General features: G+C 45.0%; 1 protein-coding gene across 4 annotated transcripts in view; it reads right to left on the reverse strand.

The window, feature by feature from the left end:
• The window catches only part of NAV2 (neuron navigator 2), a 713,755-nt gene that overhangs the window by 199,498 nt on the left and 495,032 nt on the right, over positions 1-19,225 (reverse strand). For 2 of the 4 annotated variants that reach the window (XM_082270271.1, XM_082270273.1), the window contains exons 5-6: positions 7,004-7,274; positions 1,299-1,367 (exon numbers count right to left, since the gene is read on the reverse strand). In XM_082270271.1, coding sequence (XP_082126397.1) covers positions 1,299-1,367; positions 7,004-7,274 — 340 coding nt within the window. The remainder of the gene's footprint in view (positions 1-1,298; positions 1,368-7,003; positions 7,275-19,225) is intronic. The other 2 variants (XM_082270274.1, XM_082270272.1) reach the window with 1 other exon arrangement.

Consider the following 19,225-nt stretch of genomic DNA (forward strand, 5'->3'; position numbering starts at 1 on the left):
TGTTACCGACTTTTGGCTTGGCTTTTCTGCTTGATTCCTACCTGCTTTATCTGCTACTGGACCCTGGCCTCCTTCATCTCTTGGTGGGGTGATCTTGAAGGCTGCGATCTGGTACTAGCACGCAGGGAATCCTCTCAGAAGCTCTGGTGAAAACCAGTTAGTGCTTCGATCCCGCGCCTCAGGTGAGCCTGCGTCATCCGCCAGGGTGACCTGCTTGTGCACCTATCCTGCTATAGCTACTAGTCTCCAAACCTGACCCCTGGCCGTGACAGAGCTCACTCCTGTGATGGTGGATGTGAACAGTAAACAGCTGGGCGTGTCTTAGCAATGTCTGAGCAACAAGGCATAAATGGGGAGATGCAATCTCTGGAAGTTTTTTGGGCAGTCCTCGGGAAGTATATTTGTTGTTATAGGTATATAAATGGGCTACATCTATAGGAAAGGCATTATTCAACTTTGATCATAGCTGCACAGTTTGTTTTTAACTATATATGCCCCTAACCAGCATAGGCAAAGGTGAACTATGGCTTTAGGTACCACCAAAAAAAAAGCTCTATCTTTCACAAAAAATTATGTCAAATTTATTTGGGTACAGTATTGCATGCTTGAGTAATTGTCAGACAAAATATCACGGCAATGGAAACTGAAAATGGCCTAGAAAGAAAGGGGGTGTAACATGCTGGCATTGAGGTGGTTAAAGTCCAACTCCCAGGATCTTTTTTTTTTTTGGTTTTGCTTCTTCTCTGCAATAATCTCCTCCTCCCTAGGGCTCTCTCTCGCTGTAATTCTTCTCTGTCGCTAGATATCCTCAGTCTTAAAGGTTGAACCCATCCTGTACATGCAGGGCATCAAAGACCTGCCCCTGACAGGTTGTCACCCCAACACCTGCCATAACAGTATAATGGCCCGGAGCTGGGGATTAAGTCTGTAAATAGGTTTACCCCCAAGTGATTTTATTTCAGCAGTCTTTTAGCAGGGATGCTAACAGTACTCTCATATACGGACAGCCAACAGTAAAAGAATCTAAAAAGCAATAAATAAAATACCACCGCAAAAAAATAGGTTGCATATAAATGTTATATTAGTGACTCAAAATGTATACTTAATAACATTTCCCTTTAATAAGATTACATTTATTAATACATTAATTCAAAATCAAAGCAATGCACAGCAAAGGTTACTGAGGCCGGCACTGCAGCCGGCTCATTGATGTTAGTTTGTGCATTAATCTCTTATTATTAATATTATTATGGGTCCTGCATACAGAACACATCCCTCATTGAAGGGCGCACACTGACCGCGAGCATTTTCTCTGTCCCAGGGAGAACCGCAGGAACTTGACCTCGCTCGGGTCTTTGGAGGACGAACTGCACAGTGGGATGAAATATAGAAGAGTAAAGACACAACTCATCAATATATTGGACAATCACGCCCTAAAGAGCTCTGTCAATGGTTCCATACCTATAGTGCCCGGTTATCCAGGGTGGGGTAGGGCAGCACCAAGCCACTTAAAGCTGAAGTTTATTCTGCCTATTATTTTCCTTCCCTGGTCTCCTCCTCACTGAACATGCAAATACATTTTTGAAATAAAACATTTCTGTTTTTACCTTTTTATGTACGCAGAGATTCATTACTAGGTCTCTGTGCTTCTGTAAGCAATTAATCCAAATCATGGCTGGTGGGAGGGGCCAACAGGTTGCTTTACAGAGCTTCCTGAAAACCCTGCACACATTCTCCAGTGCAAGAGTGCTGGTAGGCATCCAACCCCATTGATTTAAGGGGGACTCTGATGAGGATACTGATGCAAGGGGAGACTGTGATGAGAACTTTGATGAGGACACTGATGAAAGGGGGGCTCTGATGGGAACACCAATGTAAGAGGGGACTGTGATGGGACACTGATGCAAGGGGGGACTCTAATAGGGACATGGATGTAAGGGGGGAATCCGATTGGGACACTGATGTAATGGGAGCTCTGATGGGTACAACGATGTAAAGAGGGGCTCTGATAGGGACACTGATATAAGGAGGGACATTGATTTAAGGTGGACTCTGGGGACAGTGTATTGAGGACTTTGATATAAGGAGGGATTGTGATGGGGCCTCTGACAGAAGGGAAAACATTGATGGGGACACTGATGGTAAATCTGATGGGGGCACTGATATAAGGGGGGACTCTGGGGACACTTTGATGAGGACTTTGATATAAGGAGGGATTCTGATGGGTACACAGATGTAATGGGAGACTTGGATGGGGCCTCTGGATATAAGGAAGAACATTAATGGGGACACTGATGGTGAATCTGATGTGAGGACTCTGATGGGGACACTGATATAAGGGGGGACTCTGGGGACACTTTGATGAGGACTTTGATATAAGGAGGGATTCTGATGGGTACACAGATGTAATGGGAGACTTGGATGGGGCCTCTGGATATAAGGAAGAACATTAATGGGGACACTGATGGTGAATCTGATGTGAGGACTCTGATGGGGAAGCTGATATAAGGGGGGACTCTGGGGACACTTTGATGAGGACTTCGATATAAGGAGGAATTCTGATGGGTACAGGGAGACTTTTGATGGGGACTCTGATGTAAGGGGGATGCTGATGGGGACACTTCCTGGAAACCCTGTGCATATTCTTTGGTGCAAGAGTGCAGGTATCTCCACCCCCACCCCCTGCTCTATGTTGCCATTTCCTAGGACTGATGTGATTGCCCCGGCATTCACGCAATGACAGAACTTCCTTCATCCGGATCTGCTCCCTCTTCTGGATCCCACCCTGTGGTTACACTGCTCTTTAAACCTATTTACAGAGGTAAGGGGGACTCTGATGGGGGGCATTGATGCAAAGGGAGACTGTGATGAGGACTTTAATGAGGACACTGATAAAAAGGGGGCTTTGACACTAATGTAAGGTGGGACTCTAATGGGGACACAAATGTAATGGGAGCTCTGATGGGTACAACAATGTAAAGGGGGGCTCTGATAGGGACACCGATATAAGGGAAGACATTGATTTAGGGGGGCTCTGGGGAGAGTTTTATGAGGACTTTGATGGAGGGATTCTGATAAGTATACTGATGTAAAGTGGGCTCTGATAGGGACACTGGTGTAAGGGGGGACATTGATTTAGGGGGACTCCGGGGAGAGTTTGATGAGGACTTTGATATAAGGAGGGATTCTGATAGGTATACTGATGTAAAGTGGGCTCTGATAAGGACACTGGTGTAAGGGGGGACATTGATTTAGGGGGACTCCAGGGAGAGTTTGATGAGGACTTTGATATAAGGAGGGATTCTGATAGGTATACTGATGTAAAGTGGGCTCTGATAGGGACACTGGTGTAAGGGAGTACATTGATGGGTACACCTGATAAAAAAAAGGGACTTTGATGAAGAATGTGATGTGAAGAAGGGATTTGATGGGAACCACTGATGTAAAGGGGAACTCTGATGTAAAGGAGAACTCTGATGTCAAGGGGAACCTCTGATGTAAAGGGGAACCTCTGATGTAAAGGGGAACCCCTGATGTAAAGGAGAACTCTGATGTAAAGGGGAACCTCTGATGTAAAGGAGAACTCTGATGTAAAGGGGAACCTCTGATGTAAAGGGGAACCTCTGATGTAAAGGGGAACCTCTGATGTAAAGGGGAACTCTGATGTAAAGGGAAACCTCTGATGTAAAGGGGAACCTCTGACGTAAAGGGAGAACTCTGATGTAAAGGGAGAACTCTGATGTAAAGGAGAACTCTGATGTAAAGGAGAACTCTGATGTAAAGGGGAACTCTGATGTAAAGGGGAACTCTGATGTAAAGGGGAACCTCTGATGTAAAGGGGAACCTCTGATGTAAAGGAGAACCTTTGATGTAAAGGAGAACTATGATGTCAAGGGGAACTATGATGTAAAGGGGAACTCTGATGTAAAGGGGAACTCTGATGTAAAGGGGAACTCTGATGTAAAGGGGAACTCTGATGAGAAGGGTGCAGACTGAATTTATTTTTGTTCAACCTTTATTATGGCTCAGGTTTATTTGGAATTTCTTTGCTTTGTATTACTGAATTCTTTCTCTGTTTTTCCGAATCATATCATGCTGACTGCAAAGGTTCTCCAAGTATAACGTATTCATTTATTTACATTTTATTCACTTATTTCTAAAACTGATTTTTTTATTTTTATTTTCACAGATATTTGTAAAACATATGATGTGCTCCTTGCACACAGAAGTTAGAAGACCCCGGATTCAGCTAAGGAATATAATTCAGGGTTTGCAGTTAGACAAGAGAAGAGCTGATTTCTTACCAGTGGTGAGTTTCCTGGCTTTGCACAATATAACAGTTTGCGTTGCTTCAGTTAATAAATCTATACAGGTTTCATTATTTTTTATCATTGATTCTTTGCCAGAAAACATAAACCTCTTTCAGAGCGGCTCCCACCTAAACATGATTTTCTTTCCTCACGAAGCAGATAAGGACGTATTTGTGTCCCTCCCGCTTTATACCATGAATGTTTGCAGGAAGATTTTCCCTTGGAAGACTTAAAAAGAAGCGGTTTTGTGTTACACGGCCTATTTTGCTTGGGGTAATCAGTTAATTGCACAATTTTTCACCACTACAAAGGACAGTATTCTGTGCGATGACATGAGAACCTGCTCGGGCAACCCATCAGCGGGGTCACATTCAATGTATGGCCTGCATGTATGTGTGTGATCTAATCTCTCCGTGTCAAGGTTCTCTTTAATAACCATATCTGCTTTTCTAAATATGGCAAGCCTGCCTTCACCTTCCGGGATTAAAGTCCAACAACTGATCATTATTACTCTTTATATGCAGAGGTTCAGGAGACAAGGCCACTGTCTTGGATCAGTCTGCTTATCAGTAAAAAGTCCTTGTGTTTACTGTCTATATTTCAATGAAATAAGGTATATTGAAGTTTAAACCTTTAACCTCCCTGGCGGTCTGATTATGTCAGGATTTCTGTGCTAAAAGCGATACATTGTTTTGCATGGAAATCTGTTGTTTTATATTTTAAAACTCAACCTTCCCCTGCAATCCCCCGCCGTCCTCCCACTGTATGCGCGGCTGATGTCGGCACCTGTTTTCCGGTTCCCTTCCCTGCGAGCGTTGCGACGCAGGGGGGGTGGAACCGGCGGCAATTTCAAAAATGTAAGTAAACCTAATGAGATGATAGAAAGCTGTGATCCTAACGTATTACACTGTATCATCCCATTTCACCACAAGATCTCACCTGGTGACTTTTCCAGTGCCCTGCCTGTGCTTTTCCAGTTCTTTGTGCCTGGAAAATAGAGAACGACCATGGTGTCCAAAAAGCGTTCTTTTTACGCAAAAGCGCTTTTAGACGGACTGGAAAACCACGACAGCGAAACGGAGTTACTTGAAGAACTGAGCGATAGCGATTGGTGGGAAAATTCGTCATCAAGTACGAAAAGTGAGGACAGCGAGGATTCTGATGTCTCTTTCTGGCACATCACTTGTGGAATTTGGGAAATATATCAAAAGATTGTTCAGAATTTCCAACGGAGTGATGTGCCAGAAAGAGACATCAGAATCATCGCTGTCTTCACTTTCCGTACCTGATGACAAATTTTCCCACCAATCGCGATCGCTCAGTTCTTCAAGTAACTCCGTTTCACTGTCGCTGTTTTCCAGTTTGTCTAAAAGCGCTTTTGTGCATAGTGGTTCTCTATTTTCCAGGCACAAAGAACTGGAAAAGCACAGGTAGGGCACTGGAAAAGTCACCAGGTGAAATCCTGTGGTGAAATGGGATGATACAGTGTAATCCGTTAGGATCACAGCTTTCTATCATCTCATTTGGTGTATTTACATTTTTGAATTTGCCGCCGGTTTCACCCCCCTGCGTCGCATAGATGTCAGGGAGGGAACCGGAAGGCAAGTGCCGACATCTGCCGAGCACACAGCGGGAGGATGACAGGAGGACGGCGGGGGAGGGCGGCGGGGATCGCAGTAAAGGTGAGTAAGATTTTGGGGTAATCCCGAGAGTGGCTCGGGGTTACCCCTTTTGGTACTGAAAATTAACCCCGAGCCACACTCAAGAATACCGCTAGGGAGGTTAAGCTCACCTCCAGACTTCCCTTCGGTCTTACACAGTTGTACTGGCTCCTCTCCTGGACTGAACTGTCTTACTCTGATTTCACTGCACACTGTGAACTTCTCACAATGTGCATTAGAAGCTGCAGCAAGTCAGATAGAGCCCCACCTCATTTTCTCACTGAAAGACATCCAGCGTAATCTAGCTTTTTCTCTAGACTGACTGTCCCCATCCCCCTATGTGGGGATTTTGAGAGCTTCCCAATGCACAGAGTAGATGATGAGAACAATGATGGTACTTAAATTCATTTTGTAAAGTTGTAATGTCAAAGTTTTACAAAGCAAAGGTTGGATGCTCAACATCCTCCAACAAGGAAAATGATGAGGGCTCTGGTGTGCAGCAGTTTCAAATGCACATTGTGGGAAGCTCACAGTGTGCAGTGAAATCAGAGGAAGCCATTTCAGTCCAGGAAAGGAGGCGGTACAACTGTGCAAGACTCAAGAAAGAGGCTGCAGGTCAGATTTAAGGCCCAGCATCTTACAACTATTCCCACCCTAAATCCAAAGTGATTCTATCACAAGGAAAAAATAGGGGCTGCCATTGTTGGCCTCCCGAAGAAAATACTGGCTGCCTGGCTGTGTCTGACTTCAGTATTTTGAGTCACAGTCCCAGAACAAGCATTCTGATTCCTGAGGGCAAATTCACACTATGCAAGCTGGCAAATCGCAGAGCAGCCGTTGCGATCACCGCTTCAGCCGCTTTGCGTTGCCAGCTGCGCTAAAGGGCGGTGTGATGTGCGATTCGGCCCTTGGTTTTCCTGTAAAAGTTATAGAATGTTGGATGTAAATGACTGAAAAGTCTCACTTGTGAATTACAGAAAAAAAAAGACAAAACACTTTACAAGCCTGAAGATTGGTGGATTTGATCCGTACCTGGAATGCATTTCCGACTGTGCTTTAATCTGCGACTGGGGAGGTTGCTGTGGTTGTTGGCACTGGACTGGAGCGGCTGAGTAGTTCTGGGCATGGAGGGTACCGGAGGGGTGATATGGCTGCTGGCACTGGCTTGGCGTTCCTGAATGCTGGGTGGCTGGAGGGGGCTGGTGATAATTTTGGGGTTTCTGTTGTTGCTGCTGTTGCTGTTTGAAGCGTGATAGGCTGAAAAACAGGCCTAGAATGGCCTTCAAATTCCCATTCCTGATCTCTGCAAGACAAAAAAAAGACAGCAAATGTCATAACACTGCACAATAATACATCAATAGACCTTCCAGTGCTGCCTCTATTGACCAATCAGATCTCACCTCGCACAGGAAGTAATCTCAATGCAAGAAACCAGTCCTTAATTTAGAAACATTATTAATATATTAATTACAATAATAATAACAACAACAACTATTATTATTAATGTTAACAATATTAATTATAATAATAATATAATTAGCATTTTTTGTATGTGGTTGTGTTATTTTGTATGGTTGTTTTGTAGGGTTCGTATTTTTTCTTCTCTTAATGCAAAATCAATACACAGAAATTTGAAAAAAAAAAAAAAAAAATATATATATATAATTAGCATAAAAATGTATAAATTTAAAACAAATTGTTAAAATATATTATTACTATTTCATTATAATATAAGGATAAGAAAATACGAACAATCAACACATTTGACTGGCTAAAACTGTGATGTTGCAGCATTATAAATGGGTTTGCATCAGCGGCGGTAATCTGTGTACTGGTCCAGGAAGAAGCAAGTCTTTTTAGCAGCACACTGCCTGCACTGTGGGTTGACACTATATCTGCACTCTCCCCTCCAGTAAATTGTTGCACCCAGGGTTTTGTGTATTTCTTCCAGATCTGTGCAGTAATATAGTGCGAGACTTTTCCTTCCTGTAATAAAGACCGTTCACTGCTGCTCTCTCTCTTTGTGCAGGGTGACTGGTCTTGTCTCCGCCCCCTCCTGTATTTTTCTGCAGGCAGCCTGTAGTAGGTGGAGTCTGCTCAGCCCTTCCCACAGCTTTACTCTCTCTCATTGTGCAGAGTGACTGGTCTAAGTCCCCCCTCCCCCCCCCCCCCATGTAGTTTTCTGCAAGAACCCTGTAATGGGAGGGGTCTGCTGGGCCCCTCCCACAGCTCTGCTCTCTCTCATTGTGCAGAGTGACTGGCCTAGGCTCCGCCCACCTCCTGTAGTTTTCTGCAGGAATCCTGTAATGGGTGGGCTGTTGGGTCCCTCCCACAGCTCTGCTCTCTCTCATTGAACAGAGTGAATGGTCTAGTCTCCCCCTCCTCATGTAGATTTCTGCAGGAACCCTGTAATGGGTGGGGTCTGCTGGGCCCCTCCCACTTCTCTGCTCTCTCTCTCTCTCATTGTGCAGAGTGACTGGCCTAGTCTCCACCCTCCCCCTGTAGTTTTCTGCAGGAACCCTGTAAAGGGTGGGGTCTGCTGGGCCCCTCCCACAGCTTTGCTCTCTCTCATTGTGCAGACTGGGTGGTCTAATCTCCCCCACCTCCTGTAGTTCTCTGCAGCAACCCTGTAATGGGTGGGGCCTGCTGGGACCCTCCCACAGCTTTGCTCTCTCTCATTGTGCAGAGTGACTGCTCTAGTCTCCCCCTCCGAAACCCTGCAGTGGGTGGGGTCTGCTGGATCCCTCCCACAGCTCTGCTCTCTGCACAGGCTTTGTATAGCACAGTGATGATGTCATCACTCTATTTACAATGTAAAAACTCGGTTTGCAAAGGCATTTGGTGCACAGAAAGTGGATTTATATCCTTAGTGGCTGTTGAGGAATATATTTAAATAAATGTTTCTGCGGCGTAGTTCAGCCTTAACTGGCGACTACCCAAAATGGCCCTAAAATGTGTGTCCGGGCGACTGTGGCATGGAAATTAGATTGTTAGCTCTTTTAGGAAGTGAATAGTTTCACGCTCCCTGTGCCTTTCAATTATATTAGCAGCTTGGAACACAAGTTCGCTGTAACCAGATGGGCCCTGTCAGGATATAGGTTGGACGGCGCTGATGTAGGTCATTATATCTTCTATACAGAAAGATTACACTGAAGGAACACACACTGATAAAAATATTTAAATAAAACATGTGAAAGGCAGCAGTTCATCTATCTCATCACACCAACTCCCATCTCCGGGGATCCAACTGCTGGAATGAACCCACCTTGCACTGCACAATGGAACAGTCTATGGGAATTGGGGAACGTTTGAGTGTTTTCAGATACATGAGGAAATCTTTATTCTATCTTATCAATCGCTATTCATAAATTCCTATTGTAATTGTACAGGGGGGGGGGGGGGGACGGTCATAGTGCACTGATTGGGCTTTACTGCTTCTCAACTCAAATCCTCAATACCGGCCTCCCCTTCAGTCTTGCACAGTTGTACCGGCTCCTCTCCTGGACTGAAATGTCTTCCTCTGATTTCACTGCACACTGTGAGCTTCTCACAATGTGCACTAGAAACTGCAGCAAATCATAACCCGCCTCATTTCCTGGCTGGAGGATATCCAGAGTCATCCAGCCCGCCCCGCCCCTTTCATTTATTGGATTTCAATCATGGAGGCTCAGCGTCACATGTAGGCGTTACTACAATGTTATTTTTTTCAGAAATCTATGCACAGCACCTTGTTGGTGTTCACTAAATAGAAGCAATTGGGCAGCTGTACCCAACCAAGTGCTTGCACGCGTCCTGGCAGCAGTCAAACCCCATCCCCCCTCCCAAATGTGCGCCCTCGCCATGTTTCTCTGGCTCTGTGCTTCCATTGGAAGACCCGGGACCGACATGGTGGATGCCACTGGGTAGACGGGAGTAAGACCAGCCAGGGGGGGGGGGGGGGTTGGTTAGCAATGTGTGTAAATCTGAAAAACTGACTGTCAAATAGAAGCAATTGGGCAGCTGTACCCAACCAAGCGCTTACACGCGTCCCGGCAGCGGTCAAACCCCATCCCCCCTCCCAAATGTGCGCCCTCGCCATGTTTCTCTGGCTCTGTGCTTCCATTGGAAGACCCGGGACCGACATGGTGGATGCCACTGGGTAGAGGGGAGGAAGACCAGCAAACGCCCGTTCCCTGATCTCCCCTTAGTACTAATATAATGTTTGGAGGTTATAAATAATTTTCTAGCAAACAATACTGACTGAGAGCCCATTCAGACTATCGCGACTTGTCAGGCGACTTGTCAGCCTGACAAGTCGCGCTCGGTCGCGGTCCATTGTGTAGTACAGGACCCGTTCTAATAGGAGCGACACAAGTCGCTCCAACTTAGAAAAAGGGTCCTGTACTACTTTGGGGCAACCTCGGAGCGAATTGCATAGACTTCCATTATGTGAAGTCTCTGCAAGTCGCGCCAAAGTCGCGGTGCACGCGACTTCACAGGTCGACCCCCAAAGTGGTGTCGCGCTAGTCTGAATGGGCTCTTAAACTTCTAAACCAGGCATGTCCAACCTGCGGCCGGGGGGCGCATGCGGCCCAGAACCTCAGGCAATGCGGCCCACTGCTCCCTGACAATATTTCTTTTTTTGCTGGGGAGGAAGGAAGTCGAGTCGGGGGCACAGGCACAGAGGCTGCCTCGGAGGGAATCATCCACTAGTTGTGTTAAATTAGTGCTGGGGGGGCGCGTCAGAATGGGAAGGGTGCGGCGGCGTTTTATTACTTATATACCTTAACTATAGTATATATTTTATATGCGGCCCGAGAAAATTTCTCTACATTCAATGTGGCCCAGAGAAGGCCAAAGGTTGGAGACCCATGATATACAGTGGGTACGGAAAGTATTCAGACCCCCTTAAATTTTTCACTCTTTGTTATATTGCAGCCATTTGCTAAAATCATTTAAGTTCATTCTTCTTCCTCATGAATGTACACATAGCACCCCATACTGACAGAAAAACACAGAATTGTTGACATTGTTGCAGATTTATTAAAAAAGAAAAACTGAAATATCACATGGTCCTAAGTATTCAGACCCTTTGCTCAGTATTTAGTAGAAGCCCCCTTTTGATCTAATACAGCCAGGAGTCTTTTTGGGAAAGATGCAACAAGTCTTTCACACCTGGATTTGGGGATCCTCTGCCATTCCTCCTTGCAGATCCTCTCCAGTTCTGTCAGGTTGGATGGTAAACGTTGGTGGACAGCCATTTTTAGGTCTCTCCAGAGATGCTCAATTGGGTTTAAGTCAGGGCTCTGGCTGGGCCATTCAAGAACAGTCACGGAGTTGTTATGAAGCCACTCCTTCGTTATTTTAGCTGTGTGCTTAGGGTCATTGTCTTGTTGGAAGGTAAACCTTCGGCCCAGTCTGAGGTCCAGAGCACTCTGGAGAAGGTTTTTGTCCAGGATATCCCTGTACTTGGCCGCATTCATCTTTCCCTCGATTGCAACCAGTCGTCCTGTCCCTGCAACTGAAAAACACCCCCACAGCATGATGCTGCCACCACCATGCTTCACTGTTGGGACTGTATTGGACAGGTGATGAGCAGTGTCTGGTTTTCTCCACACATACCGCTTAGAATTAAGGCCAAAAAGTTCTATTTTGGTCTCATCAGACCAGAGAATCTTATTTCTCACCATCTTGGAGTCCTTCAGGTGTTTTTTAGCAAACTCCATGCGGGCTTTCATGTGTCTTACACTGAGGAGAGGCTTCCGTCGGGCCACTCTGCCATAAAGCCCCGACTGGTGGAGGGCTGCAGTGATGGTTGACTTTCTACAACTTTCTCCCATCTCCTGACTGCATCTCTGGAGCTCAGCCACAGTGATCTTTGGGTTCTTCTTTACCTCTCTCACCAAGGCTCTTCTCCCCCGATAGCTCAGTTTGGCCGGAGGGCCAGCTCTAGGAAGGGTTCTGGTCGTCCCAAACGTCTTCCATTTGAGGATTATGGAGGCCACTGTGCTCTTAGGAACCTTAAGTGCAGCAGAAATCTTTTTGTAACCTTGGCCAGATCTGTGCCTTGCCACAATTCTGTCTCTGAGCTCTTCAGGCAGTTCCTTTGACCTCATGATTCTCATTTGCTCTGACATGCATTGTGATCTGGAAGGTCTTATATAGACAGGTGTGTGGCTTTCCTAATCAAGTCCAATCAGTATAATCAAACACAGCTGGACTCAAATGAAGGTGTAGAACCATCTCAAGGATGATCAGAAGAAATGGAAAGCACCTGAGTTAAATATATGAGTGTCACAGCAAAGGGTCTGAATACTTAGGACCATGTGATATTTCAGTTTTTCTTTTTTAATAAATCTGCAACAATGTCAACAATTCTGTGTTTTTCTGTCAGTATGGGGTGCTGTGTGTACATTCATGAGGAAGAAGAATGAACCTAAATGATTTTAGCAAATGGCTGCAATATAACCAAGAGTGAAAAATTTAAGGGGGTCTGAATACTTTCCGTACCCACTGTAAACAAAAAGTGCCAGGAAAGGCCTGGTCGGCAAATGTTGCCCTTTGATAAACTGTTATTCCAATATTGTGTGATATAATAAACTGTAACTAACACTATTTTATACTCCAGGGTCTCTTTCAGGAAATATGTTATGTTTTGGGGGGTTTTCAGTAATCTTCAAGGCTACAATGATTTTTTTAAACCTGCGCAAAAAATGCAAAGACGGCTCTGATATTGTAAGGGTTAAAGGACGGTTATTTTCTGTGTAGCTCCCTTTGCCTCTGTTCATAGCTCTCTGTAGCAGTCTTTTTGTGATGGCGGTACAGTCCAGCCAAGGCGCACACCAGCAGTTCCATGTAACAATGATACAGATGGAGAGTGATGTGGCTACTGGTCTGTGAAAGGCCGACAATATGGAAGCCAGGCGGGAGTCACATGGTCAGGTCATGGGTGATACCGGGCCGCAGACAGCTCCATTCAATGGATTTACAGCAGTAATTACAAGTGCAGACAGAGGCCAGGAACAGGTGCTCCCTTCTATTTACAAGTGTATACATTTCAAGCGTTAAAAGACGGGGCACAGTCTGCACGGCGACACAGAGGACAAAAACAGAATATTCTTCAGTGCAAAAAGCCTGAATAGGAAAGTCGCCTATTAACAGGTGTGAACAAATAGTGATTTATTCCCCATACAAGAGGTGTCAGGGACTTCACTGCTTTGTACTGGTGGAGGTCCATTCAATGGAAATGAGAACAATTTGCAAGTTTCTGCACACAATTTACAAAAGACACAATACTGATATAAATATTCTATGTATAGGATACCAGCTTTGTGTAAATGTGAGCGGGAAATTAGATTTTTTGCTTTCTGTTACTACAAGTAAAGCAGATTTCTAAGAAATCTCCACTGCAATCATTAGCGATTTTGAATAATTGTAATATTTACTAGATATTTATGAGATTTTCTTTATTTTTATTTTTTTTGCTGTATTATATTTGGATTATTTTATTTATTTATAAAAAAAAAATCCTCTTGCCCTAATCTGCACATAAGATCATGTGATTAGGCTCCATGTGTGATCATGGTTGGGAAAAAAAAACAAAAAAACGCTAGGCCAACCCTACAGAGTGCCTACTGTTTGCAGTCAGATTCAGTACATAGACTTGAATTGAGAGAAACAGTAAAGTACATTCATTGTGGGACACTACTAAGCACCAGGCTGGCCTCATGTCATCTAGGACTAGCAATGACTGTGGACCTCCCATCCACAGATTGATGACATCCACGTTTCCGCAGTATTAAAATTATATAACCTGCAGTACCCCATATGGACTTATGATACCCACAGTCCCCCACTGTCAGATTGACACCAACACCGATTACACCCACTGCCCCCACTGTAGGACTGATGACACCTACAGTCCCCACTTTGTAGGATCAATCATATCAAACTTCCCCCACTGTAGTACTGGTGACAGTCAAGAGTCCCCCATTTTAGGGCCAATGAAAGCTACAGCGCACCTCTGTAGGACCAATAATTCCTACGGCCTACCTTTGTAGAAAGAGGAGACCTACAGTCCCCTCGTTGGACCAATGACATCTACACCTTTACTGTGAGACCAATGACACGCACAGTCCTGCACTGTAGGACTGCTCACACTCACAGCACTCCACTGTAGGACCAAGGACACTCCGAGTCCCCCACCGTAGGACTAATCACACCCACAGTCCCCACTGTAGGACAAATGACACTCACAGTCCCCCACTGTAGGACTAATCACACTCACAGCCCCCACTGTAGGACAAATGACACTCATAGCCCCGACTGTAGGACAAATGACACTCACAGTCCCACACTGTAGGACAAATGAAACCTACAGTTCCCACTAGAGGACTGATCATGCCCACAGACCCCATTGTAAGACTGATACCACCACAGCCCCCCCCCCCCCCACTTTAGGACCAATCACTACCTCATCCCCCACTGTAGTACCAGAGAAACTCATAGATCCCTGTTGTAGGACGAATAAACCTACAGTCCAGTTCTGTAGGACTAATGACACCTACAGCCTACCTCTGTAGAACAATGAGGCCTCAGTCCCCCACTGTAGAACTGATGACATTATATGTCTCCCACTGTAGGATTCATGACACATACAGCCTCCTGCTGCAGAACCAATGATAGCTATATACCGTACCTTTGTAGAACGATGACACCTACAGTCCCCCCGTCAGACCAATGACACCTAAAGTCCTTTACTGTGAGACCAATGACACCCACTGTCTCGCACTGTAGGATTGATCACACCCACAGTGCCCCACTGTAGGACAAGGGGCACTCACAGTCTGCCACTGTAGAACCGATTGCACCCACAGTCCCCACTGAAGGACAAAATGACAGTCCCCCACTGTAGGACAAAATGACACTCACCGTCTGCCTCTCTAGAACTGAGGAAACGTACAGTTCCCACTATAGGGATGATCACACCCACAGACCCCATTGTTGGACTGATAACACCTACAGTCCCCCCATTGTAGGACCAATCACATCCACATCCCCCACTGTGGTACCAGTGACACTCATTGTCCTCTGTTGTAGGACCAATAACTCATACAGTCAATCTCTGTAGGACTAATGACACCTACAGACTACCTCTGTAGAACGATGAGGCCTACAGTCCCCTACTGTAGAATCGATGACACTATAGGTCTCCTACTGTAGGACCTAGGACACCTACAGCCTCCCATTGTAGGACCAATGAAAACCCACTGTCCCCCACAGTAGGACCAAAAATGCCCCCATTATTGAGTTCCTGACATCCATAGTGCCCATTATTGGATAAAAACACCCACAGTGCCTCACTATTGGACTGAAAACCTCCACACGGCCCCAGTCTTGAACTGATGAAACACACAGCCTCCCACTCATGAACCAATGACACCCAAAAGGCCTTACTCTTGGATTCATGACCCTCAAAGTGAGCCATTGTTGGAATGAAGACACTTAAGCCTCGTACACACGCGTCGAAAATCGGCAGGGAATTTTCGTCCGACGACCGATCTGCCGATTTTCGGCTTGTTAGTATGATGCTTCCGACAACCGACTCCGACTTTTCGGCCGAAAAAAATCTGGTGTGCAGGCTATAAAATTTTTGTCCACCGTCAAAACACGCCCGATTTTCGTGCAGTCAGTACAGATTTCGACAGGGAAAAATCTGATGAGCAAGACTGGGCATGCTCAGAGAAGAAAGAACACAAATAAAGCAATCCAACACATGACATCAATTCTGAAGTAGAATTTTGTCGGTCGACAAAAGTCCAGTGCAGTCTAGAGCGCATTCCAACCAACAAAACACAACTCTGGACAAAAGACGGACGACCGGTCGGCGGATATTCGTTACGTGTGTACGAGGCTTTACAGTCCTCTCCTCTTGTCCTGAGGACACAGAAAAAAGGTCCACACTTTTGAAAAGATAACGTGTGTGGTCCTCAATACGTCTTTTCGGTCTTTTCACTGATTATATCTGTGAACTTTTTTGTGGTCGAAGACACCTAGGGTGCCCCGGGACGTGTGGATCTCCCTTTCATTAAAGACCTCATGGACTCCAACTTCTTCATACAATGACCATTCAAAATGGAACACCCCCTAAGGAGCCGCTGGTGAACTTAGTTCTTTTTCCCCAGATAAAGCACACCTAGAAAGGCACACAGGATTTTCTTCACTCATCCACTGGATCAAAGGAACAGTCAAGGGTTGTCTTTTTAGGGTTTTTATTGGAAAGTTGAACCTGGATGGGGTGAAGGGGAGCACGGGATATGCCAAAGCTTGTGAACTAAATACTTTGTGGACTCTTCTCTAGCTTGCTAATCTGCACAAAAATGTTCAACAGAATCTCTAATGCTGACGGTGACTATGACCTCTCCCAGAGACCAAAGCTACACAGAGTCACCAACTTTCCAGCACTGGAGTCATTTATGGCGCTTTTCCACTGCATGGAACTGAATGGTTCGGCTCGCTTTTGTGCTTTTCCACTGCATGGTACCGCATGGTGCGGTGTTGGAACGGTTCGGTACGGTACGACTGCGCTTTTCCACTACATGTAACCGAACGGTACGGCTCGCTTTAACAGTACCACCTCAGTTGTGGTTCCAAGAGGGCCGTACCGGTACCATATCCCACATATCCCACAATCCTTTGCATGCAGCCTTGACTGTTTGTCACTACTAGCCACTGATTGGTCAGAGAATCATTGTTATCCCACCCACTTTACTTTAGTGGAAAAGCAAACTGTACCAAACTGTTCCAACACCATACCATGCGGTACCATACAGTGGAAAACCAAACAGAGCCAAGCAGGGCCGAGTGGAGCCGAGCCGATACTTGCAGTGGAAAAGTGCCATTACTCACCGTGCCACAGGATCATCGGTTGCCTCCTTCCGATAACCACCAGACTCTTCTCAGTGAGGGAGATGCTGACTCACACCACCATAGGACAGCTGGACACTCCCCCCCCCCCCCGACCCAATCTTCCTCCTGGTAATCTCCGGTGATCTTCTCCAGACCCAAAAAGATTCCATGACTAAACTTGCGAATAGTCCCCCCCCCCCCTGCTGAGCCTAGCTTAAACCTCAATGTCTTCTTAAAGGCTTTTCTAATACTCCTGCCCTAGGTGCAGAGCCCCTGCACAGGGGTCTCCTTCAGCAGGACTGGACCCAGAAACTCTCCTCCTCTGTCTCAGGCCTCAGACTGTTTATGGGCTCTCTAACCACCTACTGGGCATGCCTCCCCAGGGATTGGCTGGTGTTCAATAAATATTGAGACTGCCAACAGAGTAGCAGGTTGTGAGACACTGAGCAATCAACCCCTGCGCCACTGATTACAGAGGAGCTAACTAAATTTACCTAGAAACCCACACTAGGAGGGTGCTAAAACATATATATAAAAAAGCTGATGGTGACTGAGGGAAAAGAAAACCTGTAAGATTACATAACACACTCCAAGCTACCATAGAGAACGTTCTGCTGTACAATCACGCCACAAATGTTGCAATCTTCTTAGATCAAATGAAACAGGTTCTAACTTACCCAATCACTGGCCTATAAAAGTTCATCCAGTGTTTGACTGGATCTTATGGAAAAAAAAAAGGGAGGAAGTTTGGGACTTTATAATAGATCTTATGTAACTCCAATCCCATTCAAAAATCCTAATGCAAGACATCTCCTTAGGACATCTGTCCATCTGCGGCCCATCAATGTTCCACCTCCAGGCAATGCTACCACCAGCTGTTGTAGTACATTTCCCCTTCCAGTTATCCTGCTTTCCCCTCATAATATGTCGTATTTCAGGGTGAAATCTAAGCTCAATGGATGCCCACACAAATACAGATATCTTCCGCCCGCATTCCGCAATGACACTTTTTTTTGCGTGTACAACTTGTGTACCGAGTCATCATCACAGTATTTCCAGCCTTGCACTTGTGTCACTGAAATAGAGTGACACAAAATACACCACCTATTTCTGGAGCCTGGAATTTTTCGAGAGAGACAAAGAGACCTTTCTGCTTGGAGAGGAACAACGTGAGAGCTCTTCTTTTCAAGCTTAAACCTAGACAATTAACAGTTCAACTGCCCGGGGAGAGGACAATGACAGCTCATCGGGCCTTATTTACTTTGTCAGTGTGCAATATGACAGGTCCTAATCCCCTGGATTGCCAGATTTCACAAGTTTTAAAGGGGAGATTGTGAGAAAAGGAGGTGGTCTGTCATTCCAAGAGAGGGCACGCGGTTTCTCCGGGTCACATGATTTTCCCAAGCATGACAAAATGATCGGATTATTTACATTTACTAATAACTTGTAGAAATTTATAACTCAGAGTGGCCAGCTTCTCTGGCATCGGCCTGGGAGGTATTTTACTCAAAATTGTAGTTTAAAGCAGAATTTGAAGAATGATAAAAGTAGCAAAATAGCAAACCTCACCACATCATTTATATGTATTCCACGGATCTCCACAGATGTCATTGCATAGCTCTACCTGCCACTCCAGTAGCAATTCAGAACTTAGCATAGCCGGCTTATCTGTAAAATTGGGCACCGACCTGGGAGGTACTTTCCTAAAATTTGTAGTTTAACCATTTGACCCCCAAGCCAACTCTGACATTTCTCTGACATTTCTCTCATACATGTCTGTAGTAATATATAATATATATGTAGTAATATATAAATATATATAATAAAATAATCTGATTTTTTTGCTAGAAAATTACTTAAAACCCCAAACATTATTATATATATATATATATATATATAGATAGATAGGGCTGTATAAGTGGTTTTCTGACTAATCTTCTTAACATCTACAGTGTGGACAAGTTTTGTCCACATTGCCTACGACTGGTTCTTCTTTCTTTCTTTCTTTCTTCTTTTCTTTTCCTGTTTTTCTCTTTTCTTTCTATATATATTTTTATCCTCACTGCTTATTCTTGTTTTCGTTTTTTTTTTTTTTCTCTTTTTTTCTTTTATGTTTCTCTTATGTTTTTTGTTTCTCTTAGGGCTCTTTCACACGGGCGTTCCTTTTTTTTTGCCCGATCAGGTCCTTTTTTTTTTTTTTGTAACGGACACGGATGACACTTGTGTCATCCGGTTCGTATGTCCGTTTTTCATCCCATCCGTTTGCGGATGAAAAACTGACATAATGCATGTCTATGTAAATACGGATGTCAGAGGATGACACAACTGACATCCGTTTTTTGAAAGGAAGAAAAAATAGGGTTCTCC

Source organism: Pelophylax lessonae (genome assembly GCF_965119305.1).
Source record: "Pelophylax lessonae genome assembly, chromosome: 10".
In the NCBI taxonomy this organism is placed as follows: domain Eukaryota; kingdom Metazoa; phylum Chordata; class Amphibia; order Anura; family Ranidae; genus Pelophylax; species Pelophylax lessonae.